General features: G+C 42.5%; 1 protein-coding gene across 4 annotated transcripts in view; it reads left to right on the forward strand.

Moving 5' to 3' along the window:
- myo18b (myosin XVIIIB) overlaps window positions 1–10,038 on the forward strand; it is a 72,212-nt gene extending 62,174 nt beyond the window's left edge. For 2 of the 4 annotated variants that reach the window (XM_085360126.1, XM_085360124.1), the window contains 2 exons: window positions 321–1,246; window positions 9,878–10,038. In XM_085360126.1, the coding sequence (XP_085216252.1) occupies window positions 321–1,224 (904 nt within the window). In that variant the 3' untranslated portion in view covers window positions 1,225–1,246; window positions 9,878–10,038. The remainder of the gene's footprint in view (window positions 1–320; window positions 1,247–9,877) is intronic. The other 2 variants (XM_085360127.1, XM_085360125.1) reach the window with 2 other exon arrangements.
- The last annotated feature ends 15,058 nt before the right edge of the window (window positions 10,039–25,096 follow it).

Consider the following 25,096-nt stretch of genomic DNA (forward strand, 5'->3'; position numbering starts at 1 on the left):
GAAATCTCCTGATTTGTGCTCTACCACAGAAAATATTTGAATTCTTCAGAATCACAAAGATGATGTGTGGACATTCAGCTTAATGCTTTCATGTTGTGCTCAGAGTTTTTCAAAAAGCAAAAATGTTGAATGGATCAAATTGATTTGATATAATGCTCAGCCCTGTTTAGGCTGTTTAGTTGGACAGAGAATGTTTTTGATAATAAACACCCAATAGATGAAATGAGACAATATTTAGTTCTAGCCCTAGATGTCTGTGTATGTTAGCCAAACATATGGGCTGGTTTGTGGTTTAAACTGCTTCTTTTATCACTCTCTAGTTCTTGTGTGAATCCTGATGATGAGGGCTCTGAGGCTGGAGGCGTTGCTAGCAGATCTCTTGGTCGAGCCCCATCCTCCACAGCTCTGTCTGAATTGTTGGAAGGACTTCGTAAACGCAGAGCTGGCGGTGATGCAGGAGATGAAACTGGCAGTACCGTCTCTTTGGCGATTTATCAAACAACCGGAGCATCGACTCTCAGACGGAGAGCCTCAGCCCTCTCTCTCAGTCCAGAAGATGTCCAGGAGCCCAGACCTGGTCCCAGCATCCTGAAACCATCCTCCCCACTCCTGCCACGTTCTACCAAAACTCTCTCTGCAGCTGGAGGCAAAGTCTCTCGCTTTAACTCAGGTGATTCTCTCTCATCGCTTCCCTCATTGCCGCACCTCTCCTCACTTGCTGCTCGTCATCATGCTCCTTCCGTCTCCATCCCAGAGGAAGAGAAGTCGCTGCACTCTGTCACAACTCCCATCCAGCGCTCCCCTCTGGCAGCACGGCAGTGCATGGTGGGGAGCCTCATTCCAGAGGACGTAGGTGAAGGATCCCTAGGTTCAGAACCCATGGTCTTCCAAAATCGGCGTCTGCCTTTGGACCGTGACGACGCGGCCTCAGACATCTTGCCTGCAATCAGGAGAGCTCAGTCAACCAGCAGCCTGGCCAGCTCAGTCAGAGGAGGTAGGAGAGCACTAAGCGTCCACTTTGGAGAGCTGCCTCCCTCGAGCCACAGCAGGAAAAGCTCTGAATCGGAGTCCTCTAGCTCAGGTGGATCAGGACGAAGCTCCCAGGGTGGTGGGCCAAGACGCAGGTTTGAGAGGCCGCAGGGTGAGAGATTGGAAGCAGAGGGCAGCGAGGGGGGAGACGTGGCTTCACTCATGAAGAAATACCTGAAAAAGGAGACTGACTGAAGCAGATGTGCGGCAGTCTCAGGTGTGTAGATGGACAGCTACATGTAGGAACTGGGGGAACATTTGAAATAGTAAACAGTAGTTGCATCACATTGTTTTGATATCAGAGCCATTTTTTTCCACATGCATGTTAGTCAAATCCATCGTAGAAACCTTTTTAAAGCGGTTCTGTTATGCTTATTTGAAATGTCATTTTATTTTCTTATATTTTATTTTCTGAAAGTAGTTTTTTGTGATTCACAGTTCAAAATAATCCTGTTTTTAGTCTCATACTTGGACTTGGTGCAACCCTTCAGTTAAGAAGCTGAGTTAGTTTTTCTTACAGACAGCCGACTGTAAACACCTTACAACCAAAAGATTTGAACAGCAAGCAGGTGGAGCTTCTGAGCAATGCATATGTAACAAAACCTTACTTTTTAACAACACAGACTGTAAATACAAGATGGACTTGGTCAAAGCAAAGCCTTCTTAACAGTGGTTGGTGCTCATGATCTTGATTTATGGAGCCACAAGTTGCCAAATTTGTATAATAGTGAATGCTGCGTGCATAAACTGTATTGCTACATGCACAAACACAGACAACTTCTAACTTCTTCAACTTCTGCTAATTAAGAAAATGCTACAATGTTTACCAGCAAACCTCAAGACCAATTTTCTTCAAGGAAGGTTTTTAACGAAACAGCAGGTCACATTTTTTATTGAAAATGCACCACTGAGCAATAATAGCGTAACTAGCAGTACATTTTGTGCTGTGTTGTATGTATCAATGTTAGTAAATCCGTTTGTGTGTTTTATTTAAATAGTCTACTGCTATATTTTGTATGTTTTGAGAGGAACTCCCAGAAATAGATCTAAAGCAGGGTCAGTTACAAACACCTCTTTCACAAAATCTTGTCACTGTGCTATCTTTGTAAATACTGTCAATACTTCTTTTAGACCCGTTTGTGGTGCCGCAGTTGGTTAGTAAATCTAGCCCTAAAATGGTAAATGTGGCAACCATTACACCTGCTGACAGCTGCTAAATACCTTTTTAGTAGGTGTCAGTGTGCAACTGTGTCAGGGGCCAAGATGACAAACATAAGGGATTGCATTTATATAGCGCTTTTCGGGGCCCTCAAAGCGCTTTACATTTCATTTCATTTTTTTCATTTATTTATTTATTTCACACTTGGTACAACAGTTCAAACAAACCAACCACACTTTCTATCAATAAAGCACTACAACCATGTGTGAAAAGGAGCAGGAAGAAGAAAATACTCTTATTAAACCCTGCCCCCTATCTACAATCCAACTTATATTACAAGTGGGCACCAAAAATCAGGGAACAAACTAAGATTAACATTTATCTCCAGTCCTAACTCAAACCAAACAACAAATTTACAATCAGAATATACCACTCCACATAGTAACAAGGAGAAAAATAAAATTAAAATAAATAAAACAAAAAATTATAATGGATCCTTTTTCAATGAACTCCAATTTCATTCACATTCTTCATATTGAGTTATCGTTTTAAGCATGTAACACTTTTTAAAACAATGTAAATTTATACAATTCTTTAAATTATAATGAAGAGAGTTCCACAGTCGTATACCCCTAACCGTTGGACTCATTAATCTTTGTGTAGTCCTAGCTAACTGATGCTTAAAATAAAATTTCCTTCTGCTATCTTCTCCCCCTGAACACAATAAAAATACTCTTTGTAACTTAAAGGGCAAAATATTATTTTTAGCCTTAAACATAATTAATAGTGTCCGTAATTTCACTAAATCTCCTAATTTTAATAATTTCGATTTTTAAATAATTTATTTGTATGTTCTCTATAATTAACATTATGAATCATTCGTATCACTTTCTTCTGTAATAAGTTTAGAGGTTTTATAGTATTCTCATATGTATTCCCCCAGACTTCAATACAGTAACTAAAATGTGAGAAAAACAATGAAAAATATAAAATGCGCATTGTTTTATAGTCTAATAAATCTCTTACATTTCCCAGAATATAAATGTTTTTAACCATCTTCTTTCTAATATACTCAATATGCGATTTCCACGTCAAATTTTCATGTACTATTACACCCAAAAAGCGAAAATCAGTAACTCTTTCAATCAATTCTCCATCAATGGTAGGGCTGGGCCATATTATACCGTTCACGGTAATACCGGTATAATGTTAGGCAACGATAGGAAAATGAAATATCGCGATAGAATATGAGTAAAACGCGCATGCGCAGTGCCTTTGTTTTCATACGCACATGGCCGATTGTTGAGTGAAACAGATGAACCAGAATTGGTTTGTAAAAATGGTGCAACTTCCGTGATGTGGAACTGGTTTGGTGTTTGTCCGTCAGATACACAACAAAGCACATTTTTTTGCAGAACATGCAAGCGGCCGTTGTCATTGTCATATTTGTCGGACTAAGATGCTCTTAAATCTGGGAGTAATCTGGGTCCTAAACTCCGTATGCTTCAGGTCAAACAACACTGCAGCATCACTTAGAGTTAAAAACTGTATAAATTCTTTCATCTTTAATAAAACGATCAGCATTGCTGCTTTACCAGGTGTAACTATAAAGTTTAACTTCCAGGCATCCATGAAAACAAAAGTTATTACATTTAACGGAGTTAGAAGTTAGCAGGAAGCTAGCGGAAGTTAGCTCGCTAGTTTCGCTAGTTACCTAAGCATGATATTGCATGTTCTGACCGAGAGATTTCTGAAAAAAATCAAACGTACAGCTCTGCTATCACTTCCAACATAAATGAAGACAGGAAACTAAACAGCAGTGACGTTTGTAGGGTTACTGAAGTTGGGCTAGCTGGTATATAATGATGTGCTACATGATCGCTAGTGATACAGCTATGTTAGCATAACATAAACAGTGAAGCTGGAGGACGAACACTAACACTTTTCCACTTATAAAAGTTAACGTGAAGGTTCTTCATGGTTAGAGACAAATGCAATCGCATGGCAGGATGCTGTAAACGGACCAAACTTCAGTCAGGAGAACAACTGAGATAATCCATCCACAATACGAGGTTAGTCATTAATATACTGCAACAACATGGGAATAGAACAGCTGCCAGAGAATTCAACATTAATGAATCAATGGTACAGAAGTGGAGGAAGCAAGAAGAATGAGTTTAATAAAGTTTGATTTATCTGACTGCTTTGTTTCGCTTAATGTGCCTTATAATCCCGTGCACCTTATGGTCCGAAAAATGCGTACTGCACACTGCAGTTTAATGTTGCAAAGCACCTATTTTTAACTTCAGTGGATATTATATATGGTTATGCTCAGGATATGTCAGCCCATTTCTACTGGAAATGCCTTTTGGTTAAACTTTCAGCAAGGAATTTGCATTTGCACTGTTACATTTTTATAAAGCTTTAATGTACATAAAAACCAGCTTCTTGTTTAAGTGAAAATAAATGGAAGGTTGTCTTTTTGCGCTAGTAATGTTGTGGAGTTGTATTTTGTCTCGCATCAATTATATCGTCGGTTATATCGTTATCGCAAATTTTCAAATATATATCGTGATAAATATTTTTGGCCATATCGCCCTGCTCTAATCAATGGACATAATAACTTCTTCCGCCGAATATCATGAATTTCGTTTTTGTCAGATTCAAAGATAATTTATTTACATCAAACCATATTTTTAATCTTAACATCTCAGAAATCATAATTTCAACCAAATCTTTCAAATTCTCTCCAGAGCAATAAAAATTTGTGTCATCTGCAAATAAAATAAAATTTAACCTTTTTGATACGTCACAGATATCATTAATATATAAATTAAAAAGTTTAGGTCCCAAAATAGAACCTTGAGGAACGCCACATACAATCTTCAATCTTTCAGAGGTGTTACCGAGATAATGTACATATTGCGACCTATTTTCTAAATAACTCCTTAACCAATTCAATGCCACTCCTCTCACACCATAATTATACACTTTAGAAATCAAAATAGAATGTTGTAATGTATCAAAAGCTTTTTTTAAATCAACAAATACCCCCACTTTATATTTATTATTATTGGTTGCAGATGAATCGTCAATGAAAGTCAACAATGCTAATGCCGTTGATCTATTTTTACGAAATCCAAATTGATTTTCATTTATTAGTTGATATTTTTCAATAAAACTATCAAGTCTTTGCGCAAAAAGTTTTTCAAGCACTTTTGAAAACTGAAAAAAGAGACACTGGCCTATAATTGTTAAAACTATGCTTATCTCCTGATTTATATAAGGGTATCACTTTTGCCACTTTCATTCGATCAGGAAATACTCCTGATTGTAACGAAAGATTAAAAATATAGCAAAGAGGAATACTTATACAATCTAAAGTCTTTTTAATTACAACCATGTCTATACCATCACAGTCAGTAGATTTTTTTTTAGTTTTACAATTTTCTACAATTGCTACTATTTCTTTTATGGAAGTATCAGCCAAGAATATAGAATTAAACACTCTACTTTCTCCTTTCCAGGCTTCCTCATATTCTGGATCGTCATTTTTTCTAATTAAATTTGCTAAAGTGGGTCCAACATTTACAAAAAAAGAATTGAATTGTGGGGATAGGTTAATTGGATAATCCAAATTGTCACTAGGTGTGAATGTGCGAATGAATGTGAGTGCAAATGGTTGTCTGTCCCTGTGTGTTGGCCCTGCGACAGACTGGCGACCTGTCCAGGGTGTACCCCGCCTCTCGCCCTATGACAGCTGGGATAGGCTCCAGCGCCCCCCGCGACCCTGAAAAGGATAAGTGGAAGCGAATGGATGGATGGATGGAATTGAATTAGTTTACTATTTCAGTCTCGTCTTCGACAACTTGATTATTCTTAATGAAATAATTAGGTCGATCTAAGGGTGTGTTCTTGTTACCCAATACTTCTTTAAAAATATTCCAAATGCCCTTAATATTATTCTTGTTTTCCTGAAAAAGTTTATTATAGTAGTCTTTCTTAGCTTTCCTCAATATTAATACCAACTTATTTTTATAAACTTTATATTTAATTTCCGCATTCTTAGTTCTCTGTGTTATATAATCCCTATATAAATTATTTTTCTTTTTACATGCATTTGCAAGACCCTTAGTTATCCAAGGTTTCAAATTCTTATTCTTTTTCTTATACTTAAATGATACCAATGGACAATGTTTATCATACAAGGCCAAGTAAGTATTTAAAAAAGCTCCATATGCAACGTTGACCTCATTAACATAAACTTCCTTCCAGTCCACTTCCATGAGATCTTGTCTAAACTTGTTGATTGCCTCGTTATTTCTTAACCTTCTATGACTCACGAAACCAACTTCTTCCTTTCTTTTCATATTTAAATCAAAAGTAAAAAAGACTGGTAGATGATCACTTATATCATTTATGATGAGGCCACTCATAATATTACTCTCCAAGCTATTAATGAAAATATGATCAATTAGTGTTTCTGATTTATCTGTTATTCTACTCGGCTTTATAATTAAAGGATAAAATCCTTTACCAAGTAATAATTCAAAAAAATCTAACGCAGCCTTATCATTTGCCTCTTTACAAAGATCAATATTCTAATCACCACACAAACATAGTCTTATTTCCCTTAGCTTTACTCAATTAGTCTTCTACTGCCTCTGTAAATAACTCAATCTGTGACCCCGGTTTCCTATATATACACGTTACAATTATATTACTACTTCTTTCTATATCCAATTCCACTGTCACAGATTCCATTAAATCGTCTATAGCCACAGACACACATTCAACTTTTTTACATTTCAAATCACAATTAAGAAAAAGTGCCATTCTTCCTGCCTTTTTCTTAATTCTATTTACAAAGTATAAATCGTACCCTTCGATACAGAAATGACAACCCCTCTTCTCATCTAACCATGTTTCAGACAGAGCAATTATTTGAAACCTGCCTCTCAGACTATACAGGAAATCTTTAATCGAAGCAAAACTTCTATAAAGACTTCTGCAATTAATATGAGTTAAAGAAAATGTATTAACTATTTCAACCGTATCCTTGAATTGCTCCTCTGTATAATAGTCACATGTGACATTAATTGTATTAAGCACATTCCTTTCAGGGTCAATACCTACTTAAAAATCACATGATTTATGATCTGAGTCGTCAAGCATTATGCATAATTATTCTAAAACTATCTATTTGTAACCGGACTTACGACTTATCATTAAGAATGACCGAACTCCACTAGCCAGTAGCAGAAGATCTACGATCGGCAGGAGCCCAAGGTATAAACACCAATAAGGAGAGACCACATCACAATAGACTGTTCACAAATTTGTTATATTTGACACACAGCAGCTGCAACAATGTAATGAAAGCAATAAAATAAAATACAAAATATTTCCCCCAAAATAACAAACTAAATAAAAGTGCGCGCATACAGCTTTCTCTGAGTCAATTGTATGAGTGGATAATGTCTGGTCACTGATGGATCGTTGGGGCCCGTTCAGTTTGTTTAATGTTTGTCCTACCACACTCCGATGAAGGAAGAAAGTTTGTAGTCCTGCAGGTATCTGAAGCTTCAATGGGAACGAAACTTTGGCTTCAATAAAACCTTGGCAAATCCTATTCAATTTCGGGTTGGCTCGCCATCCAGTTAACTGGAACTGTGGAATCACTGCTCCTCGACGGGGCTTGCTTCAGACTGGGTCCATCTGTCGAGTCATCCTTTTACCAGATAACAAAAAAACCTGACCGTTGACAGGGTGAAACTCTGAACAACCAAAATCAACTGCAGCAGACTTGCTTTTAACTCCTAGCGATTCGACTTCGGGAACATTAGTTTCTCTGGCACATGGCATTGTATGAACAGGAACAAAATGGCAACACAGGAAATCATGTGATCAAGGTCAACAGCAAGGGTCACTGGGAGCTCATTGCTGATTGGCCAAGTTAAATGACAACAGATAATCTTATTTGTCCACATCTTCCTTTAAACATAAAAGAAAAAAGAAATGACTAAATTGTTTACATTATACACGAAAAAAAACTACTTTCCACTGCTCTTTTTTTCTAGCTGGGCTACATATTACCCTCAAAAAAAAAGAAAAAAAAGAAAGGGATCCTTAGCAATCGCACATTCATTTATCGACAAATTTTAAAGTCCGTTGATCTCTATGTACAATTTACAATTTCCTTTTGTCCTTTTCCACCCGAAGTAGCATCTGTTCTTGTAAAGGATGAACTAATTGTTTTTAGGCTCATAGCCATGATTGGTCGTAGCCGTTTGCCTATCTTGATAATGTCATCTCGTATAAATGTCCAATTCCTCAAGATCCTTAATCGTTATAACCTTGGCTTCTTCTGGCGTTCCATTCAGTTTGATCATCACCTTACAGTTCCTGGTCCAGGTTGCTTGAATCTTTTGCTCCTTCCGTAAAATGCGAGCTTGTCTAGCAATATCTGCATTTCTTTTTGTAAGATGTTCATTCAAATATACTCCGCTTCCTCTCAAAAGGCTGGACCGCCTCAGCAAATCAACTTTGTGTTTACGGTTTACAAATCTCACTACAATTGCTGGAGGAGCATTAGTGTGCCTTATAGGAAGGGTATAGCATGCAGATATATTATTACTATGCAGGGGAAGTTTTTTATTCGAAAAGAATTCCACAACCTGCCGTTCCAACGACTGTAGCTCCTCCATCGGGGGCTCGTCTTCTCCTCTTTTTACGCCGGTCCCAGACTCGGTGACTCTCGCATAACTCCTGTGTTTAGTTTCCAGACCCGTAATAATCACTTCCTCAAGTCGAGCCTGCTGTTCTAGATCGTCCACCTTCCTTTCCAAAAACTGGATTGTCTTGTCTTTCTCCTTAATCAGGTTTTTTAGTTCTTTGATTTGGTCCATCATCGACATTAATATTCCTTGTTGCTTATTTACTTTTTCAATTTCCGACGTCAGCGAGTTAAGTGAATGTTTAATCTCCTCCAGATCTTCTTCAACTTTCTTCATCTTTGCCATTTCGTCTCTTATAAATGTCAACCTTAGTTTATTTATTTGCCCAAACAAGGTCTATAATTGAAATTGTTTGGAGTTTTAACACCAAACATCACCGCACCACCGCGAGGACGCCAATCCTGCTGTGATCACGCCCGCCATCTTGTGATCATGTCAAATGACACATGACATTTCTTTTTGCAGATCCAACATTAAGATGCCTCTAGCATTTCTATGCACTTGCACGTAATTGCTGCCTTGAGAAACATGCAGGTTTTTATGAGTTTTCATAGAAGTGCCCAAGAATAAAATATGCTCTTAACTTCCAAGGTCATTATCAGGGAACGGGGCCTCCATTATTTCAGATGTGATTTCATACTGGCACCACAGAGGAAAACCTACTAGACATTGTCATTAATTTCATCTTATTGCTCTGAAAATTGTAAAACAGTAACATCATTTTCTTTCAAATGAGAGCTCCCTGTGGGGAGTGGGCGTAGCATGACTCATAAATATCTGAGCTTATAGTATTTTTAGTCCCATTTCAACTTCAGAGGTGGTTGATAACTACAGGCCCAGATAGTGTATGTGTTACATGTTACTCTTTGTTTCACATCATCTTTGCTATTCTGACCATCTTGTCTTTGATTTTTTTTCTATTGTCCTGTCATCCATCCACATCCACATCCAGCAGAGACCTTTGGAGATGGCGAGTGTTCCTCCCACGGCAACACAGAAGCTTTTTGACTCTTCATATGGAAATTCACAAGTCACCAAAAATACATTTGTTCGATTTTTGATCACTCAGTCTGTATTTAAAGTAAGCAGTTTATATATGAATAAAGACAATGAAATGAACAGTTTGCTTTGTAACTTTACTCTTTGTGAGTCATTTCTCCAAGAGATTCCTTTTTTAAAATTATTAAATTATATTGTTTTGGTCTTGTGTTGAAAAATTCTATCACAGATGTGGATGTGGTGCTTTGAAAATCTTTCAAAAAAAAGGAGAGTTTGGTGCTGCACAACAAGTTGCAGTGGAATTGTAATTTCACTGTGGTGTGGTCCAGAACCACTGAAACCAAAACAAGTGCTGTATCGGGAAGACAATTGACCTTCTGACACACGCTACCTTTTAAGTCCATGCTTGGTATTAACCCTGTGCTCTGCTTAGAATTTTTTCTTCGCTCAGTGTAAAGCAATGCAGCATGTTTCCTGTCACTCCACTCTTAGATTGCAAAGTGTTTTCTTCCTGTTTTTACTTTCTTGCTCCCACCTCAGACACATATAACCAGTATGATGCTGTGTGTAGTGGTAGCTTTTCGTTTACTTGGATTTGATGCTGTGTGAATACTATAGACCCTATATAAAAATTGCGATAACCCCCTTGACAATCCCCATTGCTTTCTTGGGTGGAGTGTTATCGATTAATTCTTGCAAGGATAAAGTTTTGTATTTTTTCATCAAAACAGATGAGTTATAAAAAATGCATTTGTTCAGAGACGCACCATGTTGGCTCTGAATTTTCATGATGACTCACACTATTTTATTCAAGTTTTTCTTTATTGAAACATTGAATAGTTATTTTACTAATAACCATAGATCTAACCACCTGCCATTGTTCTTGCTAGTCTTTTTGCAAACACTATTAAGCTTTGTAAATAAATATAGAAACTTATTAGACTAAAGGCTTAAAGGAAATTGTGCAAGAAATACTTGAGGTGCCACAACAGACAGGCATTGATGTGCGATGTGTCCCTGTGATTTCCAGGTCCAGGGCAGGAAAAAAGAGTGATGGCATAATTAAACGTAATCTGCTGCTCAGCTGCTAAACTTAAACGGCATCGTTATTGACAGTTGAAACTCCCAAACTTAACACCTTGGCATGATCTGAAAACTCAGAAACATGGTAACTTGGACATACAGTGGGGCAAAAAAGTATTTAGTCAGCCACCGATTGTGCAAGTTCCCCCACTTAAAATGATGACAGAGGTCAGTAATTTGCACCAGAGGTACACTTCAACTGTGAGAGACAGAATGTGAAAAAAAAAATCCATGAATTCACATGGTAGGATTTGTAAAGAATTTATTCGTAAATTAGGGTGGAAAATAAGTATTTGGTCACCTCAAACAAGGAAAATCTCTGGCTCTCACAGACCTGTAACGTCTTCTGTAAGAAGCTTTTCTGTCCCCCACTCGTTACCTGTATGAATGGCACCTGTTTGAACTCATCATCTGTATAAAAGACACCTGTCCACAGCCTCAAACAGTCAGACTCCAAACTCCGCCATGGCCAAGACCAAAGAGCTTTCGAAGGACACCAGGAAAAGTATTGTAGACCTGCACCAGACTGGGAAGAGTGAATCTACAATAGGCAAGCAGCTTGGTGTGAAAAAATCAACTGTGGGAGCAATCATCAGAAAATGGAAGACATACAAGACCACTGATAATCTCCCACGATCTGGGGCTCCACGCAAGATCTCATCCCGTGGGGTCAAAATGATCATGAGAACGGTGAGCAAAGATCCCAGAACCACACGGGGGGACCTGGTGAATGACCTGCAGAGAGCTGGGACCAAAGTAACAAAGGTCACCATCAGTAACACACTACAACGGCAGGGAATCAAATCCCGCAGTGCCAGACGTGTACCGCTGCTGAAGCCAGTGCATGTCCAGGCCCGTCTGAAGTTTGCCAGAGAGCACATGGATGATACAGCAGAGGATTGGGAGAATGTCATGTGGTCAGATGAAACCAAAGTAGAACTTTTTGGTATAAACTCAACTCGTCGTGTTTGGAGGAAGAAGAATACTGAGTTGCATCCCAAGAACACCATACCTACTGTGAAGCATGGGGGTGGAAACATCATGCTATGGGGCTGTTTTTCTGCCAAGGGGACAGGACGACTGATCCGTGTTAAGGACAGAATGAATGGGGCCATGTATCGTGAGATTTTGAGCCAAAACCTCCTTCCATCAGTGAGAACTTTGAAGATGAAACGAGGCTGGGTCTTCCAACATGACAATGATCCAAAACACACCGCCCGGGCAACAAAGGAGTGGCTCCGTAAGAAGCATTTGAAAGTCCTGGAGTGGCCTAGCCAGTCTCCAGACCTCAACCCCATAGAAAATCTGTGGCGGGAGTTGAAAGTCCGTGTTGCTCTGCGACAGCCCCAAAACATCACTGCTCTCGAGAAGATCTGCATGGAGGAATGGGCCAAAATACCAGCTACTGTGTGTGCAAACCTGGTAAAGACCTATAGTAAACGTTTGACCTCTGTTATTGCCAACAAAGGTTATGTTACAAAGTATTAAGTTGTATTTTTGTTATTGACCAAATACTTATTTTCCACCCTAATTTACGAATAAATTCTTTACAAATCCTACCATGTGGATTCATGGATTTTTTTTTTCACATTCTGTCTCTCACAGTTGAAGTGTACCTCTGGTGCAAATTACTGACCTCTGTCATCATTTTAGGTGGGGGAACTTGCACAATCGGTGGCTGACTAAATACTTTTTGGCCCCACTGTACTAGGGAACATTAAGGCACAAGGAGCATGCATACAAAGCCAGATGACAATGACATGACAGGAAACAGAGAAAGACTGATGACTTAAATACACAGGATAATGAGAGGATGGGTAACAGGTGGAAACGGAGCTGGAACAAATCTGACCAAGGAAGCAAAACTAAATATGATGCACATGAAACAAGGTGCTGTGAAAATAAATCAGGAAACACTAAGGGAACTAAACCAAAACCACAGAGATAAGCGCAATAATCAGAAAACACATAAATGTAAGAAAACTAAACTAGGAAACATAATTCACTCTAGGAATACTACAACAATGATTAACCAAGATTCAAAAGTTCACAAACAAAAAACACTGAGTTAAAGACGCAAAATCATGAGTTAGACCCTTTAGTTTTACACAAATTGACGACAACCTTAACTGTTTCATAAGATAATATTTCATCCATCCATCCATCTTCATCCGCTTTATCCGGGGCCGGGTCGCGGGGGCAGCAGCCTAAGCAAAGAGGCCCAGACCTCCCTCTCCCCAGCCACCTCCTCCAGCTTATCCGGGGGAATACCAAGGCGTTCCCAGGCCAGCCGAGAGATATAATCTCTCCAGCGTGTCCTGGGTCTGCCCCGGGGCCTCCTCCCGGTGGGACATGCCTGGAACACCTCACCCAGGAGGCGCCCAGGGGGCATCCTTGTCAGATGCCCGAACCACCTCAGCTGGCTCCTTTCGATGTGGAGCAGCAGCTGCTCTACTCTGAGCCCCTCCCGGATGGCCGAACTTCTCACCCTGTCTCTAAGGGAGACGCCAGCCACCCTTCGGAGGAAGCCCATTTCTGCCGCTTGTATCCCCGATCTCGTTCTTTCGGTCACTACCCACAGCTCGTGGCCATAGGTGAGGGTAGGGACGTAGATCGACCGGTAAATTGAGAGCTTCGCTTTTACACTCAGCTCCCTCTTCACCACGACGGACCGGTGCAGCGTCCGCATTACTGCAGCTGCAGCCCCAATCCGTCTGTCGATCTCTGGCTCCCTTCTCCCATCACTCGCGAACAAGACCCCGAGATACTTGAACTCCTCCACTTGGGGCAGGAACTCATCCCCGACCCGGAGTGGGCACTCCACCCTTTTCCGGCTGAGAACCATGGCCTCAGATTTGGAGGTGCTGATCCTCATTCCCGCTGCTTCACACTCGGCTGCGAACCGTTCCAGTGCGAGCTGGAGGCCCTCACCCGATGAAGCCAACAGAACCACATCATCTGCAAAAATCAGAGATGAGATTCTGAGGCCACCAAAGCGAAAGCCCTCCGCCACTTGGCTGCGCCTAGAAATCCTGTCCATAAAAATTATGAACAGAACCGGAGACAAAGGGCAGCCCTGGCGGAGCCCATCACCCACCGGGAACGAGTCCGACTTATTGCCGGCAATGCGAACCAAGCTCTTGCAACGGTTGTATAGGGATCGAATGGCCCGTAGCAATGGGCCAGACACCCCATATTCCCGCAACACCTCCCACAGGACACCCCGAGGGACACGGTCGAATGCCTTCTCCAAGTCCACAAAACACATGTAGACTGGTTGGGCAAACTCCCATGCACCCTCAAGTATCCTGGAGAGGATAAAGAGCTGGTCCAGTGTTCCGCGACCAGGACGAAAACCGCATTGTTCCTCCTGTATCCGAGGTTCGACTAGCGGACGAACTCTCCTTTCCAGCACCCTGGCATAGACTTTCCCAGGGAGGCTGAGGAGTGTGATCCCCCTGTAGTTGGAACACACCCTCCGGTCCCCCTTCTTAAAGATGGGGACCACCACCCCGGTCTTCCAGTCCACAGGTACTGCCCCTGATCTCCACGCAACATTGCAGAGGCGTGTCAACCAGGACAGCCCTACAACGTCCAGAGCCTTCAGGAACTCGGGGCGGACCTCATCAACACCAGGGGCTCTGCCACCAAGGAGTTGTTTAACTGCCTCAGTGACCTCGCCCCCGGAAATTGGCGGGTCATTCCCCTCATCCCCAGACTCTGCTTCCTCCTCGGAAGACGTGTCAGTGGGATTAAGGAGGTCCTCGAAGTATTCCTTCCACCGCCTGACAATTTTCTCAGTCGACGTCAGCAGCGCTCCGCCAGCACTATACACAGTGCAGGTAGAGCACCGCTTTCCCCTCCTGAGACGCCTGACGGTTTGCCAGAATCTCTTCGAGGCAGTCCGAAAGTCTTTTTCCATGGCCTCTCCGAACTCCTCCCACACCCGAGTTTTTGCTTCAGCCACTGCCCGAGCCGCATTCTGCTTGGCCTGTCGATACCTGTCGGCTGCCTCCGGAGTCCCACAGGCTAACCAAGCCCGATAGGACTCCTTCTTCAGCCTGGTGGCTCCCTTCACCTCTGGTGTCCACCATTTGGTTCGGGGATTACCACCACGGCAGGCACCAACCACCTTGCGGCCGCAGCTCAATGCAGCAGCTTCGGCAATGGAGACGCTGAACATGGTCCGTTCAGACTCAATGTCCCCAGTCTCCCTCGGAATGCTGTTGAAGCTCTGCCGGAGGTGTGCGTTGAAGATCTCGTGGACTGGGGCCTCTGCTAGACGTTCTCAGCACACCCTCACTACGCGTTTAGGTGCACCAGGTCTGTCCAGCGTCCTCCCCCGCCACCTGATCCAACTCACCACCAGGTGGTGATCAGTTGACAGCTCAGCCCCTCTCTTTACCCGAGTGTCCAGAACATATGGTCGCAGGTCTGCTGATACGATTACAAAATCGATCATCGACCTACGGCCTAGAGCGTCCTGGTGCCACGTGCACTTATGGACACTCTTATGTTCGAACAGGGTGTTCGTTATGGCCAAACTGTGATTAGCACAGAAGTCCAATAACAAAGCACCGCTCGGGTTCAGATCAGGGAGGCCGTTCCTCCCAATCACGCCCCTCCAGGTCTCGCTGTCGTTACCCACGTGAGCATTGAAGTCTCCCAGCAGGACAACAGAGTCTCCAGGTGGAGCACCCTCCAGCACCCCCCCCCCCCCAGGGACTCTAAGAAGGCTGGGTACTCTGAACTGCCACTCGGCGCATAAGCGCAGATGACAGTCAGGACCCGTTCCCCGACCCTAAGGCGCAGGGAACAAACCCTCTCGTCCACCGGGAAAAACCCCAACGTACCGGCAGCAAGCCGAGGGGATATTAGAATACCCACCCCAGCCCGCCGCCTCTCACCAGGGGCAACTCCAGACTGAGACAGAGTCCAGCCCCTCTCCAGGAGACTGGTTCCAGAGCCCAAGCCATGCGTAGAGGTGAGCCCGACTATATCTAGCCAGTACCTCTCAACCTCACGCACTAACTCAGGCTCCTTCCCCACCAGAGAGGTGACATTCCATGTCCCTATTGCCAGTCTTGGCAGCCGGGGGTCAGTCCGCCAGGGCCTCTGCTCCTGGCCGCCACCCGGCACACAATGCACCCAACCCCTATGGCGCCTCCTGCGGGTGGTGGGCCTGCGGGAGGATGGGCCCATGTCTCCTCTTCGGGCTGTGCCCGGCCGGGCCCCATGGACTAAGGCCCGGCCACCAGACGCTCGCCCTCGGGCACCCTCCCCGGGCCTGGCTCCAGGGCGGGGCCCCGGTAACCCTATCCCGGGCAGGGTAAACTGTTCCCTCGGTGTCCTTTTCATAAGGGTCTTATGATAATATTTCATATCAGACAAATTAGCTACTTATCGCCACATTCTAGGTGAAATGCTGAAACAACAGAAAAGTTCACTGACTTTATAAACTCAACTGATTAGATTTGGTAGAACAAAGTACACACATGAGAGCACTCTTAGTTTCTCTTTTGACTCTTGATACTCTGGAAAAGCAGTTCAAATCTGGGCCATCGGTGACTTTAAAATGCTGCTGACGTAGCAGTTTATGAACTATAATTGATTTATGAAATCAATATATAACGCATATTATATATTGATATGCGTTATATATTAATATATAATATATAACGCATACATATTATGCTACATAGGTTATATAGAATATATAGGTTTATAGATCTATTTATCCAGATCTATAATGATCTGGATTATAGATCATCTATTCACATTTTGGCTTGTGTGATTAGGTAGAGGTAGAGGATCAATAGGGGGTCCATGTCCCTCTTGGGGGGATACTCCCACAGGTCTTAAATCTGGGACTCTCCACCATGTGACGCTAGAACTGAAGAAGCTTCTTGGATGAGAGGTGAGACGTCTTCAAGCAACTTAAAGTCTTAAGTCTTAAAGACTTAAGTCCATACGCTTTTTTCTTTCCAAGCTCCTTAAACCACAATGACCTGGATGACTGAGAAATATGCTGATGAAATATGCTGACGACTCCTGTCACTGCTGTCAGGCCCCTCACAACACCACGGGCCCACTCTGCAGGAGTTTGTAGAGTGGTGACAGCTCCAAACTTGAACTGAATGTGAGCAAAACCAAAGAGATGGTGGTGATCTTCTCCGGTATAGGCAGAGGGATCTGGCTGCTTCAGTCACCACCACCATCCATGGGAGGTAGTTGAGGAGTACAAATACCTGGGAACCATCTTTGACAACCTCCTGAAATTCTCTGCCAACACAGAGAAGATTCTCAGGAGGCATAGCTGGACTGGCCATCGGGCATACAGTGCATTTGCCCGGTGGGCCGCTGGCGATTTTTTTGTTTTTATGGGCCGATGGATTTTTTTTTTTAGGAAGGGTATATATAATGAAAGGTGTTGGATTGGGTAATTGGTCATGATTGACTCTGGGCTGGACCAATTACAGCCGAGGAGACGGATTTACCCTCCCCCTTGTTTAGCAATCACGTGATTTTCGCGCATTGCATGCCGGGAACTAGTGGCAAAACAATCCAAGTACCGCATCAAATGCAAGCATTTGCAGCACCGCTAAACGTTCATTCTCCGGTTCCAATACCTTCTTGTTTTTTCTTTGCCGCACAAAAAAAGGAATGTATAAAACAAAAGGAGAACAATGCCGGTCCGTACAAAGACAGACTCGACGAAAAGACAAAGAAAAGATACGAGGAAAAATCAAAGGAGTGAAAGGGTCAGACCCTTACGAGCACACAGAGTGGACAAAAGACGTTAGCGTGCTGCCCAACTTTCACCACGCTCAGATTTATAATTATACGCTTCTTGGAGTGAGTGCATACACTCATGAAGTTTAGTAACTTCAGGTCACTGCAACAAGCCCAGGTACAGTTTACCGACGGATGGGTGCAGGACCTTGAAATGCACCGTGTAGAACGAAAGACCATCGTACGAACAAAGGTAAGTTTACCAGTCTCACAAATCGTCGTCATAAATACACATTCGTTAACAGTTTATTAATATAACCTTTGAGCTCAACGGTAATTAATTAGTAGTGGAAATAATTTCTGGTTCATTACAGAAATGTAGCAGTGACAATAATATTGTATGTTGTAATCGCACTGGACAATTAGTGATACAAAGCAACTGTTTTATCCTGTGAATAAAAGTATATGTTTTTGTCAATGTACCATAATAACAGAAGCGAAACGCAATACTGTGTCAGGACAATTCACTATTTATGCACAATAAACAAAGGAGCATAGCGCGACAATTTCTGTTCAGCGCCAGACTTGCTTGTAACCTATATCACCAATTATGTTAAGAAAAATGACGTATTAACTACTACAAAACTCTGACCTTTGTGGGAATGCTTGGAGCAGACTAACCTGTGAGCTGGAGTGTTCTGGGACGTTATATTTGGTATATCCAGACCATCCGTCGGCTCTTACTTCGGAAACATGGCTTAAATTTCTCTTCAACGACGTAATCCGATTAAAAAAAACGATCTCTTTACCCGTCGGCTTCCCGTGGCTGTCATGCGACCGGCAGTTAATAATACAACAGCTTCTTGCCATTTTTTGGGTTTCTTTTTATCGCTGTGTAACGGAGTTCGCTAGTACCTCTTGCCACAAGTTCCCAGAATCCTTTGCGGTTTTACCCCTGAATGACGTCACATTTTCAATCTTTATCCTGGTGGGCCGGTCTCTAGTCAAAATGCCCGGGCCGATTTTTTGTCCCAGTCCAGCCTTGTCAGGAGGTGCCACCAACGACTATACCTCCTTAGGAAACTCAACTCCTTTGGAGTCAGCACACCCATCATGATGACTTTTTACTATGCCTTCCTGGAAAGCATCATGACCTTCTCTCTCACCTGCTGGTTCCACTCCCTCAGCCTTCAGAACAGGAACAGACTGCAGCACACTGCATCAGTGCGCTCTAAAATCATTGGACTGCCTGTCAGAACTATGGCACAGGTTTTCAGCCAACAGGGCCTTAGACAGGCAGCCAAAATCATCAGTGACCCCTCTCACATTTTTCACCCCGCATTTCAATGGCTCCCCTCTGCTGCATTTTCTGCAGGACTGAGAAGAGGAGAGCCACCTTTGTCCCCAAAGCCACTCTGCTTTTTAACTCCAGCCGATAAGAACATTTCCCATACCATCCATCCATCCATCCATCCATTCGCGTCCGCTTATCCTTTTCAGGGTCGCGGGGGGCACTGGAGCCTATCCCAGCTGTCATAGGGCGAGAGGCGGGGTACACCCTGGACAGGTCGCCAGTCTGTCGCAAGGCTAACACACAGAGACAGACAACCATTCGCACTCACATATTCACACCTATGGGCAATTTGGATTAACCAATTAACCTATCCCCACTAAGTGCATGTCTTTGGACAGTGGGAGGAAGCCGGAGTACCCGGAGAGAACCCACGCAAACACGGGGAGAACATGCAAACTCCACACAGAAAGACCCCGGCCTGATGGTGGAATTGAACTCAGGACCTTCTTGCTGTGCGGCAACACTGTACCACCATGCTGCCCTTTCCCATACCCATAAACATAAACTACACTCTTTTTATACTGCCGACACTTTTGCCGACTCACTTTTACTCACTTACAGTTATTTATTCACCTTTGAGTCACTTTAATTTTAAAACTGTGTAATTTTAAAACTGTGTATATACTGTATATTCTGTGTATTTATTATCTCATTCTTATTGCCTGTTTATACCCTGTCCTGCTGCTCTGTTGTATGTTAATTGCCACTTGAGGATAAATAAAGTCTTTCTGATTCTGAACCTTCACAGACATGGACCAGAGACACAAAGACACGTATTGAACAAATGCTTATGTTGCCACACCCGTCTTTTCTCTTTACAACCTCCCCAAAGTGTGCAGCTTTGCTTTCAGGTCCAGAACATATTGATTCTCTTGTTTTAGCTGGGCTTAGAATTTCTGCCTAGTTTTCGAGTCCAACACCCACTGTGGCTTCCTGCTGAACAACAAGTCAACCAGATGGCAGCTTGGCTCGCTGGTCTAGGGGTATGATTGTCGCCTTGGGTGTGAGAGGTCCTGGGTTCAAATCCTGGATGAGCCCAATTTTTTTTCCCCCAGGTGCTGGATTGGTAGCTGCCCACTGCTTCACTAAGTGGATGGGTTAAATGCAGAGGACTACAAAATCTCCGAAGTGTGGGACTAAGGGATTTAAAGGGAGAAAATCATGTGATGGGCTGGGGCACCTCGCGCAGCAAACAACAGAGGGTGTAACCAGTGATCCCAATTGCGTTCATCCTTGTGAATGAACTTACACATTATGTCTGATTCAGCTCCTCCACCAGCCAGTCAGTCTGAGGGTGGCAGATGCTGGTACGACAAATCTAATGCCCAATAATTCGTACAGCTGTTTAAGTGTGCACGGCATGAACGATGTGCTCTGGTCAGGCATTATCTCTTTTGGGATGCCGACTCACGAGATGACCTGAAACAGCCATAATCCATCAGAACTAATACAAAGTGATATCCACGTGCTCGCCGGTGAAATGGCACAATGAGGTCCATGCCAATGCACTAAAACCGGACATCCATTAATGGTAAAAGGCATAAAGGCACTTTTGGAATGGCTGGTTAACCAGCTGACACTCCGGGCAGGACACTCACCACCGGAGCATATCGGCGCAGATGCCTGGCCAATAAAATTGGGCCATTATTCACTCCAGAGTTGTCATTTCCCATATGCACTGCCATAGGGTTATAAGATAAGATAAACCTTTATTAGTTCCACGTGTGGGAAATGTTTTGGTCACAGCAAAAAGTACAAGTTAAGAGCAGTAAAAAATAGAATAGAAAAAAATACAGTAGAATAAGATAAAATAAAATAATATACTATACAAAATAGAATAAAATACTATATGTAATAGAATCAGTACTATACAAATTGAATAAAATACTTTGTTATATTGGGAAAATTGCACTTGGTACTATTGCACATCAGGAGGACAGGGCAAAAGTTACTATTGTGTATTGGATGTGTATGTGTGTCTGTCTGCACGTGTGTGGTCATCTGTAGAGACTAGGGCTGGGCCATATTATACCGTTCACGGTAATACCGGTATAATGTTAGGCAACGATAGGAAAATGAAATATCGCGATAGAATGGGAGTAAAACGCGCATGCGCAGTGCCTTTGTTTTCATACGCACATGGCCGATTGTTGAGTGAAACAGATGAACCAGAATTGGTTTGTAAAAATGGTGCAACTTCCGTGATGTGGAACTGGTTTGGTGTTTGTCCGTCAGATACACAACAAAGCACATTTTTTTGCAGAACATGCAAGCGGCCGTTGTTATTGTCATATTTGTCGGACTAAGATGCTCTTAAATCTGGGAGTAATCTGGGTCCTAAACTCCGTATGCTTCAGGTCAAACAACACTACAGCATCACTTAGAGTTAAAAACTGTATAAATTCTTTCATCTTTAATAAAACGATCAGCATTGCTGCTTTACCAGGTGTAACTATAAAGTTTAACTTCCAGGCATCCATGAAAACAAAAGTTATTACATTTAACGGAGTTAGAAGTTAGCAGGAAGCTAGCGGAAGTTAGCTCGCTAGTTTCGCTAGTTACCTAAGCATGATATTGCATGTTCTGACTGAGAGATTTCTGAAAAAAATCAAACGTACAGCTCTGCTATCACTTCCAACATAAATGAAGACAGGAAACTAAACAGCAGTGACGTTTGTAGGGTTACTGAAGTTGGGCTAGCTGGTATATAATGATGTGCTACGTGATCGCTAGCGACACAGCTATGTTAGCATAACATAAACAGTGAAGCTGGAGGACGAACACTAACACTTTTCCACTTATAAAAGTTAACGTTAAAGTTCCTGATAGTTAGAGACAAATGCAATCGCATGGCAGGATGCTGTAAACGGACCAAACTTCAGTCAGGAGAACAACTGAGATAATCCATCCACAATACGAGGTTAGTCATTAATATACTGCAACAACATGGGAATAGAGCAGCTGCCAGAGAATTCACCATTAATGAATCAATGGTACAGAAGTGGAGGAAGCAAGAAGAATGAGTTTAATAAAGTTTGATTTATCTGACTGCTTTGTTTCGCTTAATGTGCCTTATAATCCTGTGCACCTTATGGTCCGAAAAATACGTACTGCACACTGCAGTTTAATGTTGCAAAGCACCTCTTTTTAACTTCAGTGGATATTATACATGGTTATGCTCAGGATGTGTCAGCCCATTTCTACTGGAAATGCCTTTTGGTTAAACTTTCAGCAAGGAATTTGCATTTGCACTGTTACATTTTTATAAAGCTTTAATGTACATAAAAACCAGCTTCTTGTTTAAGTGAAAATAAATGGAAGATTGTTTTTTTGCGCTAGTAATGTTGTGGAGTTGTATTTTGTCTCGCATCAATTATATCGTCGGTTATATCGTTATCGCAAATTTTCAAATATATATCGTGATAAATATTTTTGGCCATATCGCCCTGCTCTAGTAGAGACCATGTTGTAGAGTCTGACAGCAGCAGGGAGGAAAGACATGCAAAATCTCTCTGTCCCAGATCCGCAGCCTGCCACTGAAGGAGCTGCTCAGTGCTGTCAGAGTCTCCTGCATGGGGTGGGAGATCTTTTCCAACAGGGATGACAGCCACCATTCTCCTGTCACTCACCACCTCCATTGGGTCCAGAGGGCATCCTAGAACAGAGCTGGCGCTGCAGATCAGCCTGTTCAGTCTTCTCCTGTCTCCAGCAAAGATGCTGCCACCCCAGCAGACCACACCGTAAAAAATGGCCGAGGCCACCACAGCGTTATAGTAGGTCTTCAGGAGTGGGCCCTTCACTCTAAGTGACCTGAACCTCTGCAGCAGGTACAGCCTACTCTGCCCTTTCCTGTAGAGGGTATCTGAATTGTGAGTCCAATCAACTTTATTGTTCAGATGAACACCAAGATACCTGTAGCTATCCACAGCATCAATGTCCATACCTTGGATGCTTAGTGGTTCCAGTGGAGGATGTTTGTGTCTGATATATATATGTTGTTATTATTATTATTATTATTATTATTATTATTATTATTATTGAGTCGCCTGGAAAATCATTTCCTGGCATCCGTAATGATCCACTTGGGATAATAAATCTGTTTGGCATTTTCCTTGGCCTTCAGACAATAATTCTGATTGCTACAGTGTCAAAAGGGACAGGCAAAAAAACCAAAAAAAGATTTACAGAGAATTATCACCAACTCTGCTCTTCCCACACTTCTGTTGAACATTTGGTGGTTTAATTGCCTGTAAATATAGTAGTTTGGTTCACTTTGATTTCTCCCATAACTGACAGATTCGAAACTGAAACTGACCGAAAAGGTAATACATAAATGTTGCGCTGACAATGTGTTTCAGCTGCACTTTATTATTTTTGCTGCAGTGTGTGACCACTTACATCAGCTTTTTTGTTCACTATCAGAAGAGTGCTCAGATTCATACACAGTGGCAGTCCGTTATGACTGCTAGGAAATTAGAAAATGAAGAACACACCTGAGTATATTCCCTTATTTCCCATATTATTATTTCCCATATATATATATATATATATATATATATATACACAGTGTTGGGAAGGTTACTTTTAAAATGTATTCCGTTACAGAATACAGAATACATGCCCCAAAATGTATTCTGTAACGTATTCCGTTACGTTACTCAATGAGAGTAACGTATTCTGAATACTTTGGATTACTTAATATATTATCGTGCTTTTTACAACAACGTGAATGTACTATTGCTGTGTGATTTATTACTGTTACTGAAGGTCCGCGACTCCGAACTGTAGTAAAGGGACCTCTGACTAATACGGCGGGGTCCCTGTCGGCTCATAGCCGAAAAATAGCTTTACTTTGTTGTGTGGGTCAACTTTTCTTGCGAGAGACAGAGAGAGGCGTTGAAAGACTGCTCCAACGGAACTTATTGTTTTCGGAGGAAAACACGAACACGGTGTACAGTCGAGTCTTAATAGCTTACTTACAACTGGGCTCGTCAGGCACTCTTCTTGGCTGCAGTGGTTATTATTATATTTACATGTTTCCAGCTCCCGTTTTTCCTCGACGACAACTCGTACCTTTCCACTCGCCTTTTTCTCCCTCCTCGCGCTCACAGACACATAACGTGTATGGCAGTCCATTCTCCCTGCAACACGAACTATACTGCCCATGATGCTACATTCTTTAGAGCTATGCTTGTAGCATTCTGCCTGTTAGCTTAGCACAACAACAACAACGAAAAGGCGCTCTCTCACCCAGGAAACACACAGTCGCAGACAGAGAGAGAGAGCGTCGCCCTGTAACCATGGCAACCGTAACGCTGCCACCTGGAACGAAAGAACGTAGCTGTCAAACAAAACCCAAACAGTCCTGACCCACGACAAAATGAAACAGGAAAGTACCGCAGTGTAATCCATTTATTTCAACAAAGTAACTGTATTCTGAATACCACCTTTTTAAACGGTAACTGTAACGGAATACAGTTACTCATATTTTGTATTCTAAATACGTAACGCCGGTACATGTATTCCGTTACTCCCCAACACTGTATATATATATACATATATGTATATATATGTATATATATGTATATACATCTAAAAAAACACCCAGCACGCCCCTGCGGGCGGTTTATCCTTCAAGCTCGGGTCCTCTACCAGAGGCCTGGGAGCTTGAGGGTCCTGCGCAGTATCTTAGCTGTTCCCAGGACTGCGCTCTTCTGGACAGAGATCTCCGATGTTATTCCCGGGATATGCTGGAGCCACTCGCCTAGCTTGGGAGTCACCGCACCTAGTGCTCTGATTACCACGGGGACCACCATTACCTTCACCCTCCACATCCTCTCGAGCTCTTCTCTGAGCCCTTGGTATTTCTCCAGCTTCTCGTGTTCCTTCTTCCTGATATTGCTGTCATTCGGAACCGCTACATCGATCACTACGGCCGTCTTCTTCTGTTTGTCTACCACCACTATGTCCGGTTGGTTAGCCACCACCATTTTGTCCGTCTGT

This window comes from Diplotaxodon limnothrissa, linkage group LG7 (genome assembly GCF_057381915.1).
Source record: "Diplotaxodon limnothrissa isolate DT_005_m linkage group LG7, D_limnothrissa_male_GT1.1, whole genome shotgun sequence".
Taxonomy (NCBI): Eukaryota; Metazoa; Chordata; class Actinopteri; order Cichliformes; family Cichlidae; genus Diplotaxodon; species Diplotaxodon limnothrissa.